At 35.4% G+C, this 19098-nt stretch overlaps 1 protein-coding gene and 1 non-coding gene across 6 annotated transcripts in view; one reads left to right on the top strand and one right to left on the bottom strand.

The window, feature by feature from the left end:
* Window positions 1–982: 982 nt before the first annotated feature.
* Window positions 983–1065, top strand: Trnal-cag. The gene has a single exon. It is a non-coding gene; the product is annotated as a tRNA-Leu (tRNA).
* A 4228-nt stretch (window positions 1066–5293) lies between these two features.
* The window catches only part of LOC117287762 (CUGBP Elav-like family member 3-A), a 50473-nt gene continuing 36668 nt past the window's right edge, over window positions 5294–19098 (bottom strand). For 3 of the 5 annotated variants that reach the window (XM_033768270.1, XM_033768269.1, XM_033768267.1), the window contains exons 9-13: window positions 17979–18071; window positions 15970–16137; window positions 14293–14472; window positions 12088–12242; window positions 5294–9952 (exon numbers count right to left, since the gene is read on the bottom strand). In XM_033768270.1, coding sequence (XP_033624161.1) covers window positions 12115–12242; window positions 14293–14472; window positions 15970–16137; window positions 17979–18071 — 569 coding nt within the window. In that variant the 3' untranslated portion in view covers window positions 5294–9952; window positions 12088–12114. The remainder of the gene's footprint in view (window positions 9953–12087; window positions 12243–14292; window positions 14473–15969; window positions 16138–17978; window positions 18072–19098) is intronic. The other 2 variants (XM_033768271.1, XM_033768272.1) reach the window with 2 other exon arrangements.

Genomic DNA, 19098 nt, shown 5'->3' with positions numbered 1-19098 from the left:
TATTGGCGTCAATATTGGCATCAATATTTGCGACTTGGGGTAAAAGTCACGAATATTGGCGTCAATATTGGCGTCAATATATATTTGCGATGTCCCTTTAAAGCCACCATAGTTTGTTGATCGTTCATTTATACATGTGACTTCCCGAACCCATCCAATACAGGGTGTACTGTTTGATAGCATATACATGTTGAATATTCATAGATTTCACGACATCGACCAATCAGATGCGTCCGTGCGATTTTGGCTGAAGTGCCCATAGGCTGTGCACAAACTGCTGTCAGCTTGTACAAGTCGTTAATGAGGAGTAGAAATCGGGGAGCCATCAGTTCGCGAGAGAGCAGTGGTCTCGCGAGACCACTATCTCAGCGCGTGGGGCCGATTTAACGACTTGTCCACAAGTCTACGGAAAACGCTGAGCTCGACCACCTGCCTCTGCTCTGTGTCGTCTGTGGACGCGTCGTACCAATACCGCGCAACACGCGCGTATGGCAAAATGATCATCGTGTGACACGCGCGTATGGCAAAATGGCAAGATGTCAGCGTATATAGACCATTTAGAGTGTTTTCATTGGTCAATGATGATGTCATTGTATGGCAAAATATTGTATGGCAAAATATTTTGCCATACACGCGTTACGAAAATGGCGTGTGCGCGTCCATAAAAAATAATGGTCTCACAACGAAACCGCACGCACAATAATGAGACACTCAGCGTTCTCCGGGTTCTATTTCTATGGACCGGACCGATTTATGGGGCTAGCCGAATCCAAAGCCGAAGCCGTGGTTTTCGATTCCAGTAACAATGTAACGTCATATAGACGCGTAACGTGACCGTTCAGATGCAATAAATAGATTCAATAAAATATAACATGATGTTACAAAGATTCCAACCTGAGGAATAAACATTTCTACCAATCTACTGCATATGGACATGAGATTAGTAACAATATATAATAACATACTTCGTAAAAAGCATGCAGTCAGGATGGCCGAGCGGTCTAAGGCGCTACGTTCAGGTCGTAGTCTACTCTGTAGGCGTGGGTTCGAATCCCACTCCTGACATTATTTTTTTTTAAATGTAAATTTCAATAGTTTGTGCTGAATACTTTTGCAAACAGATCTGTCACCAATAATTTATGCTTTTTTTGGTTCTTTTTTTTATATTTCGTTCATAACAATATGCATTTTCCTTGTCATTTTCCTAGGTGTTGCGTTTTGTTAAAAGTTTATTTGCAACATTAAAAACATGTATCTATTTTATCAATCTATCAATTTCGTTTGAAAATGAATGCTTTTCACTAAATTTCACCAGTTAGCATTCACTGGTCAACAATAGTCTATAGATCATTTTAATTTCATTGGGACGAAAGACTCATTCAATTTTGTAAAAGCCAGCAGCAAGACCTGCGATCAACCAGTTAATTTGAATGAGCAATTATTTTCCCACTTTAAATTCAAATTTAAATTCTATGTGATGTGCTTTCTGCTTCGTAAGTAACAGATACTTTGAGGGAAAACTCAAATGTACTGTACGGTGGCTGATCTCAGATCCGCCAACAACTAAACACTTTTTCGGTACGGCGTACTTACGCCCTAAATTATGGCGTTATAACGCCCTATTTTTCGACGTCGTTATAGAGCTCTAGCAGGGCCTTATAACGCCCTATACGGCGTTATATCGCCCTAATTTTACGGTATATAACGCCATATTAAGACCCTACTAGGGCGTTATAAAGCCGTAATATAGGGTGTAAAAACGCTGTAAAATTAAGGCATTACAACGCTGTAAAATTAGGGCATTTTGTACAACACCCAAGCAGATCCTTGCCATTTGATTGGAGGATTGTACGTCACGTGATAGCAAATAAACTCACCGTGCATTTTTCGTTCCATCCGAAAAGTACTATTGCATGCACGCTGAGTAAAAACATCACTGCGTGCGCGTGTCTTTGGTAACGCAGCAGTGTTAACACATGCAAGGCACGTACATTCGGCATCTGCGTGTCTCAAAATAGCTGGACAGAACGCACATTGTCACTGTTTAACCCAACACTAGGCCGTCCCAAAAGAATCGGGTGTAATTTCACAACTGAAATTTGTAGGCCTAAGCTTTTTTTTTGTTTTTAAAGTTGTATCCTCCAATCAAAATGACAAAGATCTACTTGGATGTTATATAAAACAAATAATAATGTTTTTCATTCCTGCAATAACGCAAATATTTTCATTCCTTGAAAGATGGAATGTTCCATTCACCTCGGCTCCGCCTCGTTGAATTGAACATTCCATCTTTCAACTCATGAACATATTCGCACCATTGCACTCATAAACATTCATTATTATTTGTATAATAACGCCGTATTAGGGCAAAATAACACCGTAAAATAAAAGGGCGTTATAACGCAGTAAAATAAGGGTGTTAAAACGCGGTAAATTTAGGCCATTATAACGCTGTAGTAGGGCGTATACACAATACTGAAAAAGTGTTTAGTTGTTGGCGGAGATCAGCCAACGTAAGTTTGGCACTTCCTCCAAGTAAAGGCCTAAGGGTCATTCCATGTCAGACCAACGCACTTTTTTACCTAATGTCTTCCGATTTTGATAACAATTGCTGTGATTGTAGGTCCTTATGAGCAATGAATGCACAGCAATTTTTTAGCCCGATGGCGGACTTACCATGTGGTCAGGGCAGAAACCACTAAAATCTGACATTTTTAGGGTAAAATACTACCGTTTTGGTAAAAATATGTCATAACCATGTCGATTCTCATCACACATATGCAAATGTTGTATCAAAATGATGAGAATTGCATGCTCAAATCAGTTCTTTTGTCAAAAAAAAAAATTCTGAAATGTAGGTCACTGTAATCTTTAATATGTTATCGTGACCTTTGACCCAGTTTTTGAAATAATTTATCATTCCAAAAATCAATTAAATAAAAATCTCTTGATAGAGCATGTCTTCCTCTATCAGAATCCACTAAGAAAAAGTTGGGCTCTTCAAAATTTACAACTTTATGACTATTTTTGTACAAGTACCGTGATCTTTAATATGTTATCGTGACCTTTGACCCAATTTGTGAAACAATGCATCATTCCAAAAATCAACAAAATAAAAATCACTTGATAGAACATGTTTTCCTCTATCACAATCAACCAAGAAACAACTGGGCTCTTCAAAATTTACAATTTTATTTACAATTCTGGTTAGACCACATCAGCCCTCAACATGAAAAAATCCCAAACCAATAACAATTTTAGTAACTTTGGAAAGTTTTTTATTTTTATTTATTTATAAAGTAAAGTACATGTATAAATTGACTAATTTGTAACCTACCAACTGTACAAAAATAGTCTTAAAGTTGTAAATATTGAAGAGCCCAGTTGTTTCTTAGTGGATTCTGATAGAGGAAGACATGCTCTATCAAATGATTTTTATTTCGTTGATTTTTGGAATGATACATTATTTCAAAAACGGGGTCAAAGGTCCGATAACATATTAAAGATTACAGTGACCTACATTTCAGGAAATTTATTTTTGATGAAAGAACTGATTTGAGCATGCAATTCTTATTAATTTGATACCAAATTTGCATATATGTGATAAAAATTGACATGGTTATGACATATTTTTACCAAAAAGGTGGTATTTTACCCTAAAAATGTCAGATTTTAGTGGTTTCTGCCCTGACCACATGGAAAGTCCGATCGGGCTGAAAATTGGTGTGCATTCATTGCTCATTAGGACCTACAAGCACAGCAATTTTTATCAAAATCGGAAGACATGAGGTAAAAAAGTGCGTTGGTCTGACATGGAATGACCCCTAAGTGATTTTGACAGAACGACATGCCCGTGGTTGGTTCAGATCAGTGAATAAGGGGCTTCCGGTTTCAGGCCGGATTAGACTTGATGACAAGTCGTTAGGCGCTGCCTATTTGTCTGCCTTTCATGCAACAGTCACAGTGCGATGCTACACATGCAACAGTCGTAGGTAGCGCGAGGCAGATTGCGACTGACTCACACACACATACTGGGATCGAGGGTGTGTGTGTCGTCCCCGTAGCTACGCCGCGCTGTAACTACACACCGCGCTTAACAATTACCGTCTTGACTTCAAGACTAAGGCCGGATAGGCACACTGTAGACGGTAACAAATTCTAAGCGTATTTATTCCCCGGGCAAGTGGAGCTAGGCCACTAAAGCTTCGGGCGTGTTTTACTATAAATAGACAGACAGTTTTGCTACTCCTATTGGTTGAGAGCGCCTCATGTGGGTGTTAACCGGTTAATAATGACCAGCTGGAGCTTTTTATAACCGGCTGGCTTCCGCGTGTCGGGTGCATAAGCAAACGCGCGCGCCAATACTATCACGCAGGACACAATTCATAGCTATCAGTAACAGTGCGTAAAAAGCGCGCGCCATAGCTATCAGTAACAGCGCGTAATAAGCGCGCGCCAGAATCTAGCGCGCGCATAATCTAAGCGTATCACAAAGTTTTTGAAAAAAAAATTAAAACCTTGAATTTTCATTTGTGCAAGTGTCTATAATTGTATTTTTTAACCTTTTTTAACAAAAGGTCATTTATGAATGGGAATAAAAGAGTAGTGACTCGTTCTAAAACCTCCATTTGAAACCTTGCAGGGTCGTTGCAACAACCCGACCGGTTTTAAACGCAGTTATAGAACTTGTCGCTTATTCCCTATTAATCATAACCTTTAAAATGTTCATATTGATAACACAATCTCCCCTCATGAATGTGGCCTACACAAAATGACGTCACTCTTCCTTTCATAAACAGTTATGTACGGAAGGACATACCCCCCCCCCCCCAAAAAAAAAAAAAAAAAATACTACGCCCAGGCGGATTACTATTAGGCCTACACCCGGGCGGATTACCATTCTGCCGGGTCGGATTACCAAAACAAATATAATATAAACACATACCAACAGACATCCTCATTTCACTAGTAATCCTCCCGGGTTAATTAGTATTCCGGCTGGGCAAACTTGGTATTCCGCCAGAGCGGAAGCGTATTCCTCAAGTACAGAATAGGGCAGAAAACTAATTCGCCCGCGCGGAATAGTTAACCACCAGGGCAGAATAGCATTTCGCCGCAATAGTGGAGCCCAATTTTTGTTTGGTATATCCTAAATACACTTCCGTAGTATGACTTAATATTTAATTGAATTGAGTTATGATTCAATCAATTTAAGACAAGTTTGTTTTCAACCTTTAAATTTTGCAAATAATACCTTTTAACTACTGAAATGATTGACACGTAGAGTATTATGTACTGTGCTGTGCCCGTGTGCTTTATTTCATTATCTTTATATTCACGATCCTGGAATATGAAATCTTAAATTTTGTATTATTTAATGCAATTAACACTTGTTACCTGTGCTTATCCCTCCCACATCTTAGGAATATAACTTTGCCAATTATTAAAAGAAGATGGCAGTTAACACTACAAGCTTGCAACAGGTTGAAGAAAAAAAATAGTCTTATTCAGTTAACCACAAAGGTATTTTTGTTCCATCCTATCATGTGGAACATTGCACTTAAAGGGATAGTAATGTATAAAAAAAAATATAAAAAAATGAAGTATTTAAAGTTACAGACAAAAGCGAATTTTCTGGCAAGAGATACAAGGCAGATTTTTTGTCTCATAATCTTTCCCAGATGTTGTCATTTATTAACTTGTACTAAAACAAATTTGGTTGACATTCTGTCCTTTTTAGCACATGTCTGGATTACATGGCCACCACTTGCCTTTTAAATAAAGGGATTTAGAACCCATCATGAAATCAGACATTAGTCTTCAGATTATTTCACTTTGTATGTGAAAGAACAGCAAAATGAATGAACAGCAACACTAATCATATACATAACCCTACCCATGGGCATCTTGTACTCTTTTAGTTTTAAATTAATACATTTTCTTTCCAATGAATAGTTTAAAATATCATTATCATTTAACTGTCTTACTAATACTTTAGAATTCATATTTTGCATTAAACTATTTAATCTACCTACCATCTACCAAGTTACTCATACAGTTACCCTACTACAATTAATATTTTATCTTAATACTTTTCTACAGTTGTCCTGATATTTGAATTAGTTGAATAATTATAATACTCTTTTCTGCACAATGTAAGAGGGATCTCCATATTCCAGTTCTACTATGTTAAAAAAGTATATAGAGTATCAAAAGCTCTTAGCATAATATCATTATCTAAGTTTTTTTTTACAAATGAAAACAGTTTCTTTACAAACACAAAATGGCTCCAAATCTAATGAGCAAGAACCAGTGTTTTACAGAGTGATTTTGTGTACAAGCCACCTAGCACATTTCCAAATTACTGGATATAGAACAACACACATGGCTGATTTGACAGGTGTCTGATAATGACATTTAAAATATTACCAAGATAGAAAAAATAGGCCATTGTCATACTAGATGATCTTGTTAGTGTATCTTGGAGTTGGATCAAGTTAATATGTTTAGATCATTTTCAAAAGATCTTCACTGGACATTATTACTTGACATTCTTGCTGCGTTAAACAGCAATGGATTAAATAACAATTACTTAAGTATGACCTGGTCCACAATGTTTGTAAATGTGCAAGAATTGTATACATCAATCACCATACTAAATCACCATCACGATCGTCACAACCACCACCATTAACCATTGAACACTATGGTATCACATGGGCACAAGTTAAGAAGATCACAAACTATATTCACCAGTTAAAAACATGATAGATATGGTGTACCACAACCACCACAACAAAATTCAAAATTTTTCAACATTTAATATATATTTTTTCCAGAATTACATGTGATGTTAAAAAATAAAGGCATATCATTATAAGTCTCTGTCATAGTTTAATGTTCAAAGGTTGGTAAAAAATGTTGTATTCAAAGTGAATGGATATGTGTGATCCCATCTCACACTGTGCAGATATAATGCTTAAACTCTAACTGCATTTACCTGTCTACATATAGGTAAATTCCTTTCTCAAGTACTCAATACATAAGTGACTCTAAATTATTTACTTACGTAATAATTCTACAATTGACTAGTTTATTCTTGCTTTCTTTGTGTTTTATGAGAGCTATATAGTGACTGTTGTCCTAGCTAAATGTTAATCTACAAATGAAATTGACATCTTCCAATTTAATATTACTTTGCAATATTTACATGCAAAAAGTCTGCCTACAAGTTCTTTGTTATTGTTATTACTTGTTATTATTTAACGTACATTTAAGAGCTGTATCTATAGTGATCTATCTCCATTATAATAAATAGAACTGTGCTTTTAAATAAATAAGTAATACAAGTCTGTTGAGACTTATTTGATAAATCTTACAACGTACAGTGCTTTTATACTGTGTTATTACACTCTGTGTGCAATGAGGTACATTAATAATGTTACAAACTTAAATAGTCAGTCCAAACAAAGTAATACAATCAAACCTTGTCAATAACAAGCTTGATTCAAGCAGCTTTGGCAGTGATACTGCAATTCATCCATGTGGTTTGAAGACATTTACACAACTACATGGCATTTATCACCACACAATTTAGCTCTTGAGAGAAATTGAATGATAAACATTATTTTGTAATGTTACACACATTTCAAAACAACTACCCTTTCAACAAATAAAATAAAATCAATTATTTTAACTTGTTTTATATTGCTGTTTCAACTCAAACCAAACCTTGATGGAAAATGTTTCAACAAGTTAAACGCTTGCTTTCCCAAACACATATCCGAAACAGCAGACTGAAGTTAAGTACTCAATTGTTCAAAATAGTAATGTAATACTTTTAAGTAGAATAAATTAGTATTTAATAAATATCAATAAATAATTAAACATACAAATAAATAGGAAAGTTTAACAGTGCTTCTAAGTCACCTTGTTTGAGTTGTATTGAAATAAATAATGAAAATTATTAGGTTCAAAGAACGCAATGTCATTTTAATAAGAATTTCAGAAAGTTCTACTTACAGAAAAAAACAATCTGTGGTGCAGATTCGCTCCTCATTCTAATGTTTTACAAAATATCTATGGCTACTTCAAGTATATTTACTGGAATGCAAATTGGAGGTGCTGAATGAGCACCTTTGGTCAAAGTCCAGCACTTACTTTCTAGTTTCTTGTTTACTCTATCTATCATTGATTTTTGTATACTACCTAATTTCTTACCAACACTGTTTTAAATGAACGTTTGGCAGTAACATGGTTTCATTAATTCACCAACACACTTTCCAAGTTTGAAAACCAAATATTGCACTTTAAAAATATAAATATTTATAAGCCTGTGGTGGCGTTTCTTGATCAATGCATGCAAAATGCATGTGCATTATTGCAGCACTAGCAAACTACATCCAAACTCCGAATCCACACTACTAACAAGACATCAAGTGTGGTGTTTTGGATATACAACAAATATTACAAAGTACAATCATGTAGCGTTTTTATTTGCACACATCAAACTGATCCCCCAAACTCCAGTGAATGAAAATTATGCCCACCAAGTAATACTAACTTGAAGGAACAGAATATACTTAGAATGTTATGAATTTCATGAAAGTAATCTGAATACAACTTTTAATTCCTAAATCATTTACTGGGGTTGATAATTAAATGAAGAGAAAGCACTTAGTTGCTGAGAGGTTAACTTCACATAGAGTCTTGAGTTTACAAAACAGTTATTAATGTCTTCACTTTCACATTCAAAGGAACCAATACATACAGTATCTCCAGTCGATTTCTCAGACCAAATCCACTTTTGTAAGTGATTACTTGACAAATTGAAAAATACACCTTTGGACATAGTGTGATTCAAAAATGATTTCATACTGATCTTAAAATAAACCACTAATGATACTGACAACAACTTACCCAACCAATTCTACTAAAGTGTGTTATTACGACATGGCACACATCACAAGTGTATCTTAAATTTGGTCATTTTAACCAGGGCACAGAAACATGCATTTTAAAAATAAAGACAGTTTTTAAAAAATATGTATATCATGATGCAAAAAGTGCACCCTGGAATAAAAATCAAAGGATCAAACCAAGCCATCATTCCATTCAATTCAGGGGGAAATCTGAATCAAATCTTTGGACGGATGGAATAAAGACATCTATTTGGTTCCAGCTTGGTTAAAAAATACTACAGATTTCATGGCTCTAACATTCAACATCAAACTGGATCCGTGTATAATACTGTCTCAGAAGAACACTCCTTAATATTTGTTATCGTACACAATGTAAGACTCAATAACTATACCAAACATTTTAACAGGACATAGATGTGTACAAATGACAATGCTATCAAAACCAGTCAAATTCAAAACAAAGTGTGAATACAATAAGAATAGGACATTATGTTTCCAGTCAACAACTAAAGGAAATTAATATCTGCATGAAATAATGGATGTGAACAATAGATTTGTACACTTTTTGTACGACATATCTGTCATCAATAAAATGGAATCAACCAATAATCAGGTCAGTATTGGAGCTAAAACTGAAAGAACAAATAAGGGTTGACTTCCTAACTATCACTCAACTGACCATCAGGAACATAGGTTCCATTAAACATCTTTATCGTTGGAGGAAAAATAAATTTACTGTTCATCAGCAATGATCATTGCAATTCGTGATTGGTTTCAATCAAACAATAAGTTACATTTACAGTTTATTCTGACTTAGTGTGTTTAGTGACGCTTTAACCCAATTACAAACCTTGTTCGTTTCAAAATAACAAGACAAAATTCAACTTTCACTCCATTTGGAATGCCTTTAACCTGTGTAAGTTGAATTAATGTAATTTGTGTGTGTAGATTCGTTGATACAACTAGCCTTCTCAACAACAGGTGGGCAGGCTTGTGACTATTGACCACATCATCTAAGTAGCAGCTCCCACCTAAGAGAAAATTAAATTCAATAAAACAATCCATTACTCATTCAAACAAATTATACAAATGCAAATGCAAGTTCAAGCATTATTCAAGCATTCAACAAATGTAATGGTTTGGATTATTTGTCACAATTGTTTATAATATCTTAATTTGTTAGGCATTAACATTCCCATGAAGTATGCAATAAACCAACAATGCTAAAACTGAACTATGCCGATGCACTGTAACAATTGCTTCAGATGGTGCCTCACCCTTGATGAAAAGACATAAACAAAGATTTGGTAAACTGTCCACCTAAATAATTATAAACTTTATAAGCCGTTAACTTGATCAACATTAACAATATTCAGAACAATTCCTGTTCTAAAAATTCTGCAATCTTCAGCCAAAATTTCTTTGAATCTATTTTATCACACACAATTGATAGGGTTAAGCTGTTTTCTTAAAAACAACAGAAAATTTGTTGTCCTTCATCGTTTCATGAAATTGTTAATTGGGTAGTTTGAATAGGTGTACCAAAGTCAATGGTGTACTTAAACTAAAAAGATAACAATTCTAAGAGTTGTCTACAAGTAGTTTTTTTGAAACAATTTAAAGTACACCAAATGATAAGTAAAGAAGCAAAGCTAGTCCCATTATATTAAAAAATACATGTATACCTGATCATGCTCTCCAAGGAGATTATGAACTTCTCAATTAACATGAAAAACATTTTAAGAGAAAAATTGTAACAGTTTTAATGCACACCTGCTTAAAACAAAACATTGTTTAAAACAACAAAGAGATGTGCAATAAAACTGTCTCCTCAAACTGTTGATTCCTTCAGTATGATCAACAAAATTCTTACATTTTAAAAACATGAAAAACATCGACTAAAAGATACTAAAAGACAGTGAAAAGCATCCAATAAAAACCCTCCACAAGTCATGCTTAGTAAAAGCCTTAAACATATCAGTTGCATTATTGCCCACACAATCACAGCATTGCCCATCAACCAAAATTGTGAAAAATAGCCCTTTAAACTATGAACATTCTAGACAGCATGAGGAAGGTACACCATCAAACACCATGAGCAAGACTTGGTTTGGAAAATCAATTATGACTGCCCATGCAGAAAGGAACTCTTTCATAGTTAACAAAGATAATCATTATTGAGGGTGGTTGATTCAAAATTATGAAATTCATAGCCATTAGACACAATTCAACTTTGAAGAGAATGACACAAGAACATGGGGTACATGAAGGAAGGTGACAAAACTTCAAAATTGTGCCATATTAATTGACTGATTAATTTCTTGTTTTATAATCTAGTTATCCTACCACACTGCACAAGCTGGTGAAATAAAACTGAATAGTATTGTAAACCATGCTGTAAACTCAACTCTAGCAAAAAGAACATATTTCTGTTTGAGATTTTTATATATTTTTGGATGACTCGTGACACAGCAAGCGGAAAGAGTAATCACTGGTTCACAGGTCATGTACATGTATAACTTCCAGGGTTTCAGTTGGTCATGCACTTACACCAAAATTTAACATGACGAACACATTTTTAACTGTGTACAAATTTGGCAAACTGGGTGTAGTTTCAAAAAATCTTCTTTAGAGCTTGGACAGTCACATTCAAAGGGAGAGAATCATAATACTGTTAAAAATGAACCACATGAAACAGTAAAATTGTTACTCACAAAACTGCCAACAGACATTTCCGTACAAATTTCAAATACGGTTGGCAAGAAATACCCACTAAACCACTGAGTTGCAAACTTACTGCATGTAATCAACCCTGGTTCTCATTAATGAACCTGGTTGCTTTAACACGGGTTGCTTTGCACGTCAAATGCAACTAGAGTGTCTCCAAGGACTATGATGTTTGGATATCCTTTTGTACAAGACCAGAATAAGGAAGAAAAATACATTGACTTAATACACTGATAACAAAACTTCTCTAAGCTACATGATCAATTTTCTTATTGTTGATAAAGTTGTCAAACTATTTAATCCCACAATACTGGCAAGCATAAGTCATGGTCAAGTTTTAATAGTCATATTATCCGAGTTCAAGCCATTCAGCCTAAATGATATTTCATCAATTATTATTAGTTAGTATCCCTGAATGGTATTGATTGTTAAATCTTACCTGTAGAGCTTGGTGATTCAGATAGAGCTAGTAAGGTTTATTGGCATCCTTCGGGCGTTTCAACTGGACCTTAAGACGCTTCATGCCAATCTGAAAACCATTCATAGTTTGGATGGCAGCCTGTGCGCTATTTGGGTTGTCAAAGCTCACAAATCCTGCAGAAATTTATGTTTTTACAATACTTCATTACAATACAACCATTTATTCTCACAATGATAACTTAAACTAGATATGTTTTTGTTGCATAACAAACACAAGGTTTCAGACATATCAAATTAAGCGATTAAGAAATGTATATCATGGTGATGTAATGCAGTATGTTAAATAACTTATTATTATATTACTGTACTATTAATATGCTTTAGAAAGCATCCTGATGTAAAATTTCAAGTTAAAAATGGAAACTGAACCTCTCTTGAGAGGGCACTGTAACAACAATAAGGTGTATTAATTTTGGTTTTTACCCATACACCGATGTGTGTTAGCACTGTATACTCAGTACTTACCCGAGTCCTGTGAAAAAATATCACATGCATGTTACAAACCCACGACCCTTGCAATTCTAGAGCAGTGTCTTACCAACTAGACTACCAAGGTTGCCCGGCAGCTAGAGGCAGTTTGAATCCTATGTTTTGGCAGCGGGTACCGCAACGATACAATTTAACATCTATTATAACAATAAGGTGCTTAGTTTGAGAAAGCTTAGAATTCACTGACAGTTTCATACGGAGGCCCCTTTTCAATGTTGCATTCAATTTTCTAGAGGCATCTTTATGGTGAATATTCCAGTTTGGACCAAAGGAAGAGTCAGATTGTGTCAATGTGAGCATGAAATGAGCTAAAATGTTGCAAAAAAGTACAGATTTATCTAATGCGGTTCAAAAGATACTGTATTATTAGGCCGTGTCCGAAACGACGACTTCGGCTACAGCTACGTCTAGACCAGCGCGTCTACCAGTGTTGAAGAATAGGCAGACGCGCGCGATCTAGCCGTAGCTGTAGCCGAAGTCGCCGTTTCGGACATGGCCTTAACCTCCCCCAGCCTAATATAGCGATACGATTGGCTGATGCTAACCTCCCCCCGTCCTAATATAGCATTACGATTGGCAGATGCTAACCTTCCCAGTCCTAATATAGCGATACGATTGGCTGATGCTAACCTCCCCCAGTCCTAATATAGCGATACGATTGGCCGATGCTAACCTCCCCCAGTCCTAATATAGCGATACGATTGGCTGATGCTAACCTCCCCCAGTCCTAATATAGCGTTACGATTGGCTGATGCTAACCTCCCCCAGTCCTAATATAGCGATACGATTGGCTGATGCTAACCTCCCCCAGTCCTAATATAGCGTTACGATTGGCTGATGCTAACCTCCCCCAGTCCTAATATAGCGATACGGTTGGCAGATGCTAACCTCCTCCAGTCCTAATATAACGATACGGTTGGCTGATGCTAACCTCCCCCAATCCTAATATATCGATACAATTGGCTGATGCTAACCTACCCCAGTCCTAATATAGCGATCTGATTGGCTGATGCTAACCCCCCCCCCAGTCCTAAAATAGTGATACGATTGGCCGATGCTAACCTTCCCCAGTCCTAAAAATATTTTTAAAAGACATAGGTACACAAATGTCTCATTTTGCTTGATCACATCCCAAGTTATCCTTGGCACATGTTTCAGTTCCTTTTAGATTATTTCAGTGTTATTGGGAACCATGGCATGTCTATCTCCTCACATGGTCATTTGAGCTAATATCAATCCCTTCAGAAGTGCTTCTTCTACAAGCAAACCGCGGCTTCAAGACCATTTGTCCCGCTTTTCATTTCGGAAATATGTGTATTTATTGCATATAAAATAACTGATCTCAAGCAAGTTTTCGGCAGATGGCTGAATCCCACCAAAAATCTGTACTACATGTATTGTTGTAAGTTCATCCTAAATGTAAAAAGGAGAGACACATTTTGAACTTTTGGTTAGTATTATGGTCTTGCTTTGTAGTTAACTTTACAACATACAGCCGTAAAATGCGCTACAACTGCTTTAAATAATTGAATGATCAACAGATAGACATACCATGGCCACAATGCCACAATGTCAGTGTTGAAAAATAGATATGCATGTAATATCCTGGCACACGCTTTCTGCAATTCACCAGTACATTAATTTGTAGCATTATATTTATTATAATACTACTTACCAAAGCATTTACTCTGATTGGTGCATCGGTCAACAAACACCTTGGAGCTTATTACATTGCCAAATGGCAGAAACATCTGCATTAGCTCTGCATCCCCAAACTCTTGAGGCAAGTGGTAGATAAATAGATTGCAGCCTTCAGGTCCAGCTAGAGAAAATCGAACTGGAGACATCACAGAATCTACAATCACCAAACAAAATAAACAAAAGTTACTTACTGGAGAAATCTGTTGAGGCAAAAACAAGAAAACCGTGCAAGAAAAAAGAGGAAAAGATAATAATTATTCCTATACTTTTGAACACAGAAAGTGAAGAAAAGAGAGGAATATCAAAACCAAAAAGAGGAAATCAGCTGAAAAGAGGAAGCCGGAAATAGTGACTACCTAAAAAGATAGCTTGATACTTCTAAAGATAAACATGTCAAAGACTCAAATTATAGATTAAGGTAAACTCATGTTTAACAACATCCATTGCCAACAAGACTGTACAGAATTGGTGAAGACATCGGCAATAGCTTTTGCTCTACTGACATTTCAATACCTTTTAGTATTATGTTCAATGGTCAAATAGGTTGATTAGTTTTCATTTGGTTTCAATCACATACATGAATACTTTGTGTATCACCTCACCCCCTCCCATAACAAACAACTAGGGATGAAAGATCACAGACAACTGTAACACTGCTTTATCTGACTCTACTCAAAACACAAAATGAGCTAACAATAACGAGGTTCACTACAAATACTTCATCAACAAAAATAGCACAAAATATACACATACTTTTCATGTTTGTTTTCTTCATAACTTTTTTATAGAAGATGTTAAATTTGCATCTGGCAATCTGGGATAAAGAATATTAATTTTGGTTTTAATGGGTAAAAACCAAAATTCATATAACTTGTTTACTTAAAAAAAAAAAAAAAATGGGAGTCTGTTTTGGTGTCATTCTATCTACACAGTGTTTAAGTACTGCAAGTATGTACAATATGTATGACCTGGGATTTTTAAGATGTCATTTCTACAAATATAAGACTTACATTTAGTTATACAAAAATAATGACGATATCAATGATTTTATGAAGGTGTCAAGTTTTAAGTAAATATGTCCAGAGAATATTCAATCAAAATAATCAGAAAATGCATAGTAGATAAAAAGAAAGAAGAGTAGAGGGCAAAAACAAAAAACAGTAACAATATGGTGTGTAGATTGTCCTTAAACACAAAACAAGCACCAAAGAACTATATTTGTTAGAAAAGACCATACACTTAAATATTTTTAAGCCTTTATTGTTATAAAGGCGTAACAAATATCTAATTTTCTGGTCTTCTCTAATCTATTATAACTGATGAAAAAGGGGTTCAACATGCACCTATTTGTTACATTACAATACAAAATAAAAAACATTGTTTGTGGTGATTATTGTAGGACATTCTTTTTTACTAACTATCAAACTTTAAAACTGTTTTAAAATTCCCTAGCTGAAGTAAATCAATTCAACATCTTTACAAGAAATTAGGTCAGATGTAAATCATATTACTGGTCACTCTAACATCAATTTAACATTTCTAGTTAATCGTTTCAAAATAAGTTTAAACGTAACAGCAACATGCAGTACTGTAGGTTTAAGCACATTGCATCCACTGATCTAGCATTCCATAGATTATTAACGAGACATACTGCCAGTTTCAGGTACGTTGTATAAATGTGAATCTTCCTGACGTTGCTCTTTAGTGATGACGGTGGCATACTCACCCTCCCTGGCCTGAGGGGTTTGCATGACTGCTGTTTGCTGAGCTGCTGTTGGGAATCCTTGAGGTAGTTGCCCATAGGCACCAGGATAAGTAGCTACAATCACATACAAAAAGGAAACCAAGTGTACTGTCAACACAATTAAATAAGTACATTATATTGTTAAAGGGTCAATAATAAATGCTTAACTATTTGTAAACAAAAATGTCCAATACCATAAATAAAAGTGAAAATCTATGAGTTTTGTATAAATGCTCACGATGCACTTTCATTATAATTGACAGCATATTAAAGACATCAAATTAAAAGCAAAGGTTTCACTTTTGGTAATCAATTTATTTAAGCATTTCATCACAGCTGATGAATTCACTCTTTCCCATCATGTCATAATTTTAGTCTAAACAGCTCTTCAAAGCGTTTTAAAGCCGTCGGTGAAGAAGGCACTAATAAAGGAGATAGAAATCATTATCTGTTTCTTGAATATTTTGAAAGTTTAATTCTTTGTCCACTTTACATTTAGAAAGAGACACTTTACTCTTGCTTTAACAAGTTAACGTTTGAATTTTTAACCAATGTGGATTTTTTTCACAAAACTTAAATGTTTTTGTTAAAATATTAAACACACTAAATAAGTTCTTGAACTCCACATTTTCATTTTATTTTTTAGAGTTGATATTGATTTAAAGAGCATGCATGCATGGCAACATTTTGTAACTAGGCTGAAATGTTTAACTTTGTTCGGCTTGATTTGTTAAAACCTCCACAATTCTAAAATTATTGAATTATTATTAATCCTCCAACTTCCACAAATTACACACTTGTTCAGTTTAGATATTAACTGCAGTGTAACATGACAATTAAATATTTAAGTGCAAGAGTGAAATAAAGATGTACATGTACAAGCAAATATTTGTTGTTGTCTTATCAAATCATGCACCAATCACATGCTGTTACATGCATAAGGTCAACAAACATGCTTTGTATTAACTAGAAAAGATGATGAGAAATTCATTCTTTAAACGACACAAAATAATAATAAAAAGCGATTTCTACTACATTTCCATTGGACAATTGCAAGTCAAATTGTTACTAGCTGTATTTTGTTTATTTTTCTTGCTGTTTATGTTATGTATCTTCAGCGTGTTTGTAATAATAATGAGGGGTGGTCTTAAATGTGAATAAATAATTTCCTCCGTGGAAAAAAAATATTGTTACTAGCTTAGACCCTGTTTAAGAAACGATGCAACCAATTGTCACATAATTAGCTGCAAGCCATAAGTATGAACTGAATTAGAAAGTTTAAAAATGATTGAAAACAAACTGAAGTCTCCTCACTTACAAGGGGATGAGGTTTTCAGATGGAAACTAAAAAGTACCCACATAAAATAGCTGCACCCACTGCACACCCCCTACCCAACCTACAACCGCCCCTAAAAAAAAAAACCAAAAGAGACAGAAAGTACAGAGTGTGCAGTCCTCTAAGTGAAGAGCCAGTTGGTGACAGCTTATTTATAACAGTAATATGCATGTGGTTTTTCACAGAACCTGGGTAAGTACTGAGCATACAGTGCTTACACACATAGGTGTTTAAGGGTACAAACCAAAATTAATATTCTTTATCTATAAAAACTATTTAAATGCCTATAGAAGAGGACTGAGTGCGTACAACACAAACAGGGAATACTGAGGACTTTCATCTTTGTTACTGCACTTAGTCACTTTCCATGTGAACAACTTACTGATTTATCAGTTCTTACACTGTGTTTGAATAATCAATGCCAATATGTTTCATACTAAGCACACTGTTATTCTTAATAAAGTAGTACAAAACCACATAATTGCTACATTTTGTCTTGAAAGTCAACCTAATCAGTATTTTAAAGATATCAACTTGTAGTGTTGTATACACTTTTCTTAATATGTGAATGTTTCATTACCAGCATACTGTTGCATTCCAGTGTAGGCCTGCTGCAATGGGTCAGTAGTAGCTGCAGCAGCAGCAGCAGCAGCAGCAGCAGCAGATGCTTGAGCTGAAAGCAAAGTTGATTAATACAAATATTATGCAATAATGAAGGTCAAAATGATAAGCTGGACAATTTATGTAGATTAACAAAATCAGTTAATCTACAATGTCATTTCTGAGTGGCTTAGTACTGCTACCACGTTAATCTACAATGTCATTTCTGATCGGCTTAGTACTGCTACCACGTTAATCTACAATGTCATTTCTGAGTGGCTTAGTACTGCTACCAGGTTAATCTACAATGTCATTTCTGAGTGGCTTAGTACTGCTACCACGTTAATCTACAATGTCATTTCTGAGCGGCCTAGTACTGCTACCACGTTAATCTACAATGTCATTTCTGAATGGCTTAGTACTGCTACCACGTTAATCTACAATGTCATTTCTGAATGGCTTAGTACTGCTACCACGTTAATCTACAATGTCATTTCTGAGTGGCTTAGTACTGCTACCGCGTTAATCTACAATGTCATTTCTGAGTGGCTTAGTACTGCTACCACGTTAATCTACAATGTCATTTTTGAGCGGCCTAGTACTTCTACCACGTTAATCTACAATGTCATTTCTGAGTGGCTTAGTACTGCTACCACGTTAATCTACAATGTCGTTTCTGAGCGGCTTAGTACTGCTACCACGTTAATCTACAATGTCATTTCTGAACGGCTTAGTACTGCTACCACGTTAATCTACAATGTCATTTCTGAGTGGCTTAGTACTGCTACCACGTTAATCTACAATGTCATTTCTGAGTGGCTTAGTACTGCTACCACGTTAATCTACAATGTCATTTCTGAGTGGCTTAGTACTGCTACCACGTTAATCTACAATGTCATTTCTGAGCGGCCTAGTACTGCTACCACGTTAATCTACAATGTCATTTCTGAATGGCTTAGTACTGCTACCACGTTAATCTACAATGTCATTTCTGAATGGCTTAGTACTGCTACCACGTTAATCTACAATGTCATTTCTGAGTGGCTTAGTACTGCTACCGCGTTAATCTACAATGTCATTTCTGAGTGGCTTAGTACTGC

The sequence above is a fragment of the Asterias rubens genome, chromosome 3 (genome assembly GCF_902459465.1).
Source record: "Asterias rubens chromosome 3, eAstRub1.3, whole genome shotgun sequence".
Taxonomy (NCBI): Eukaryota; Metazoa; Echinodermata; class Asteroidea; order Forcipulatida; family Asteriidae; genus Asterias; species Asterias rubens.
Note: the sequence above shows the minus strand (reverse complement) of the source record. Positions and strands in the feature narration are given on the sequence as shown.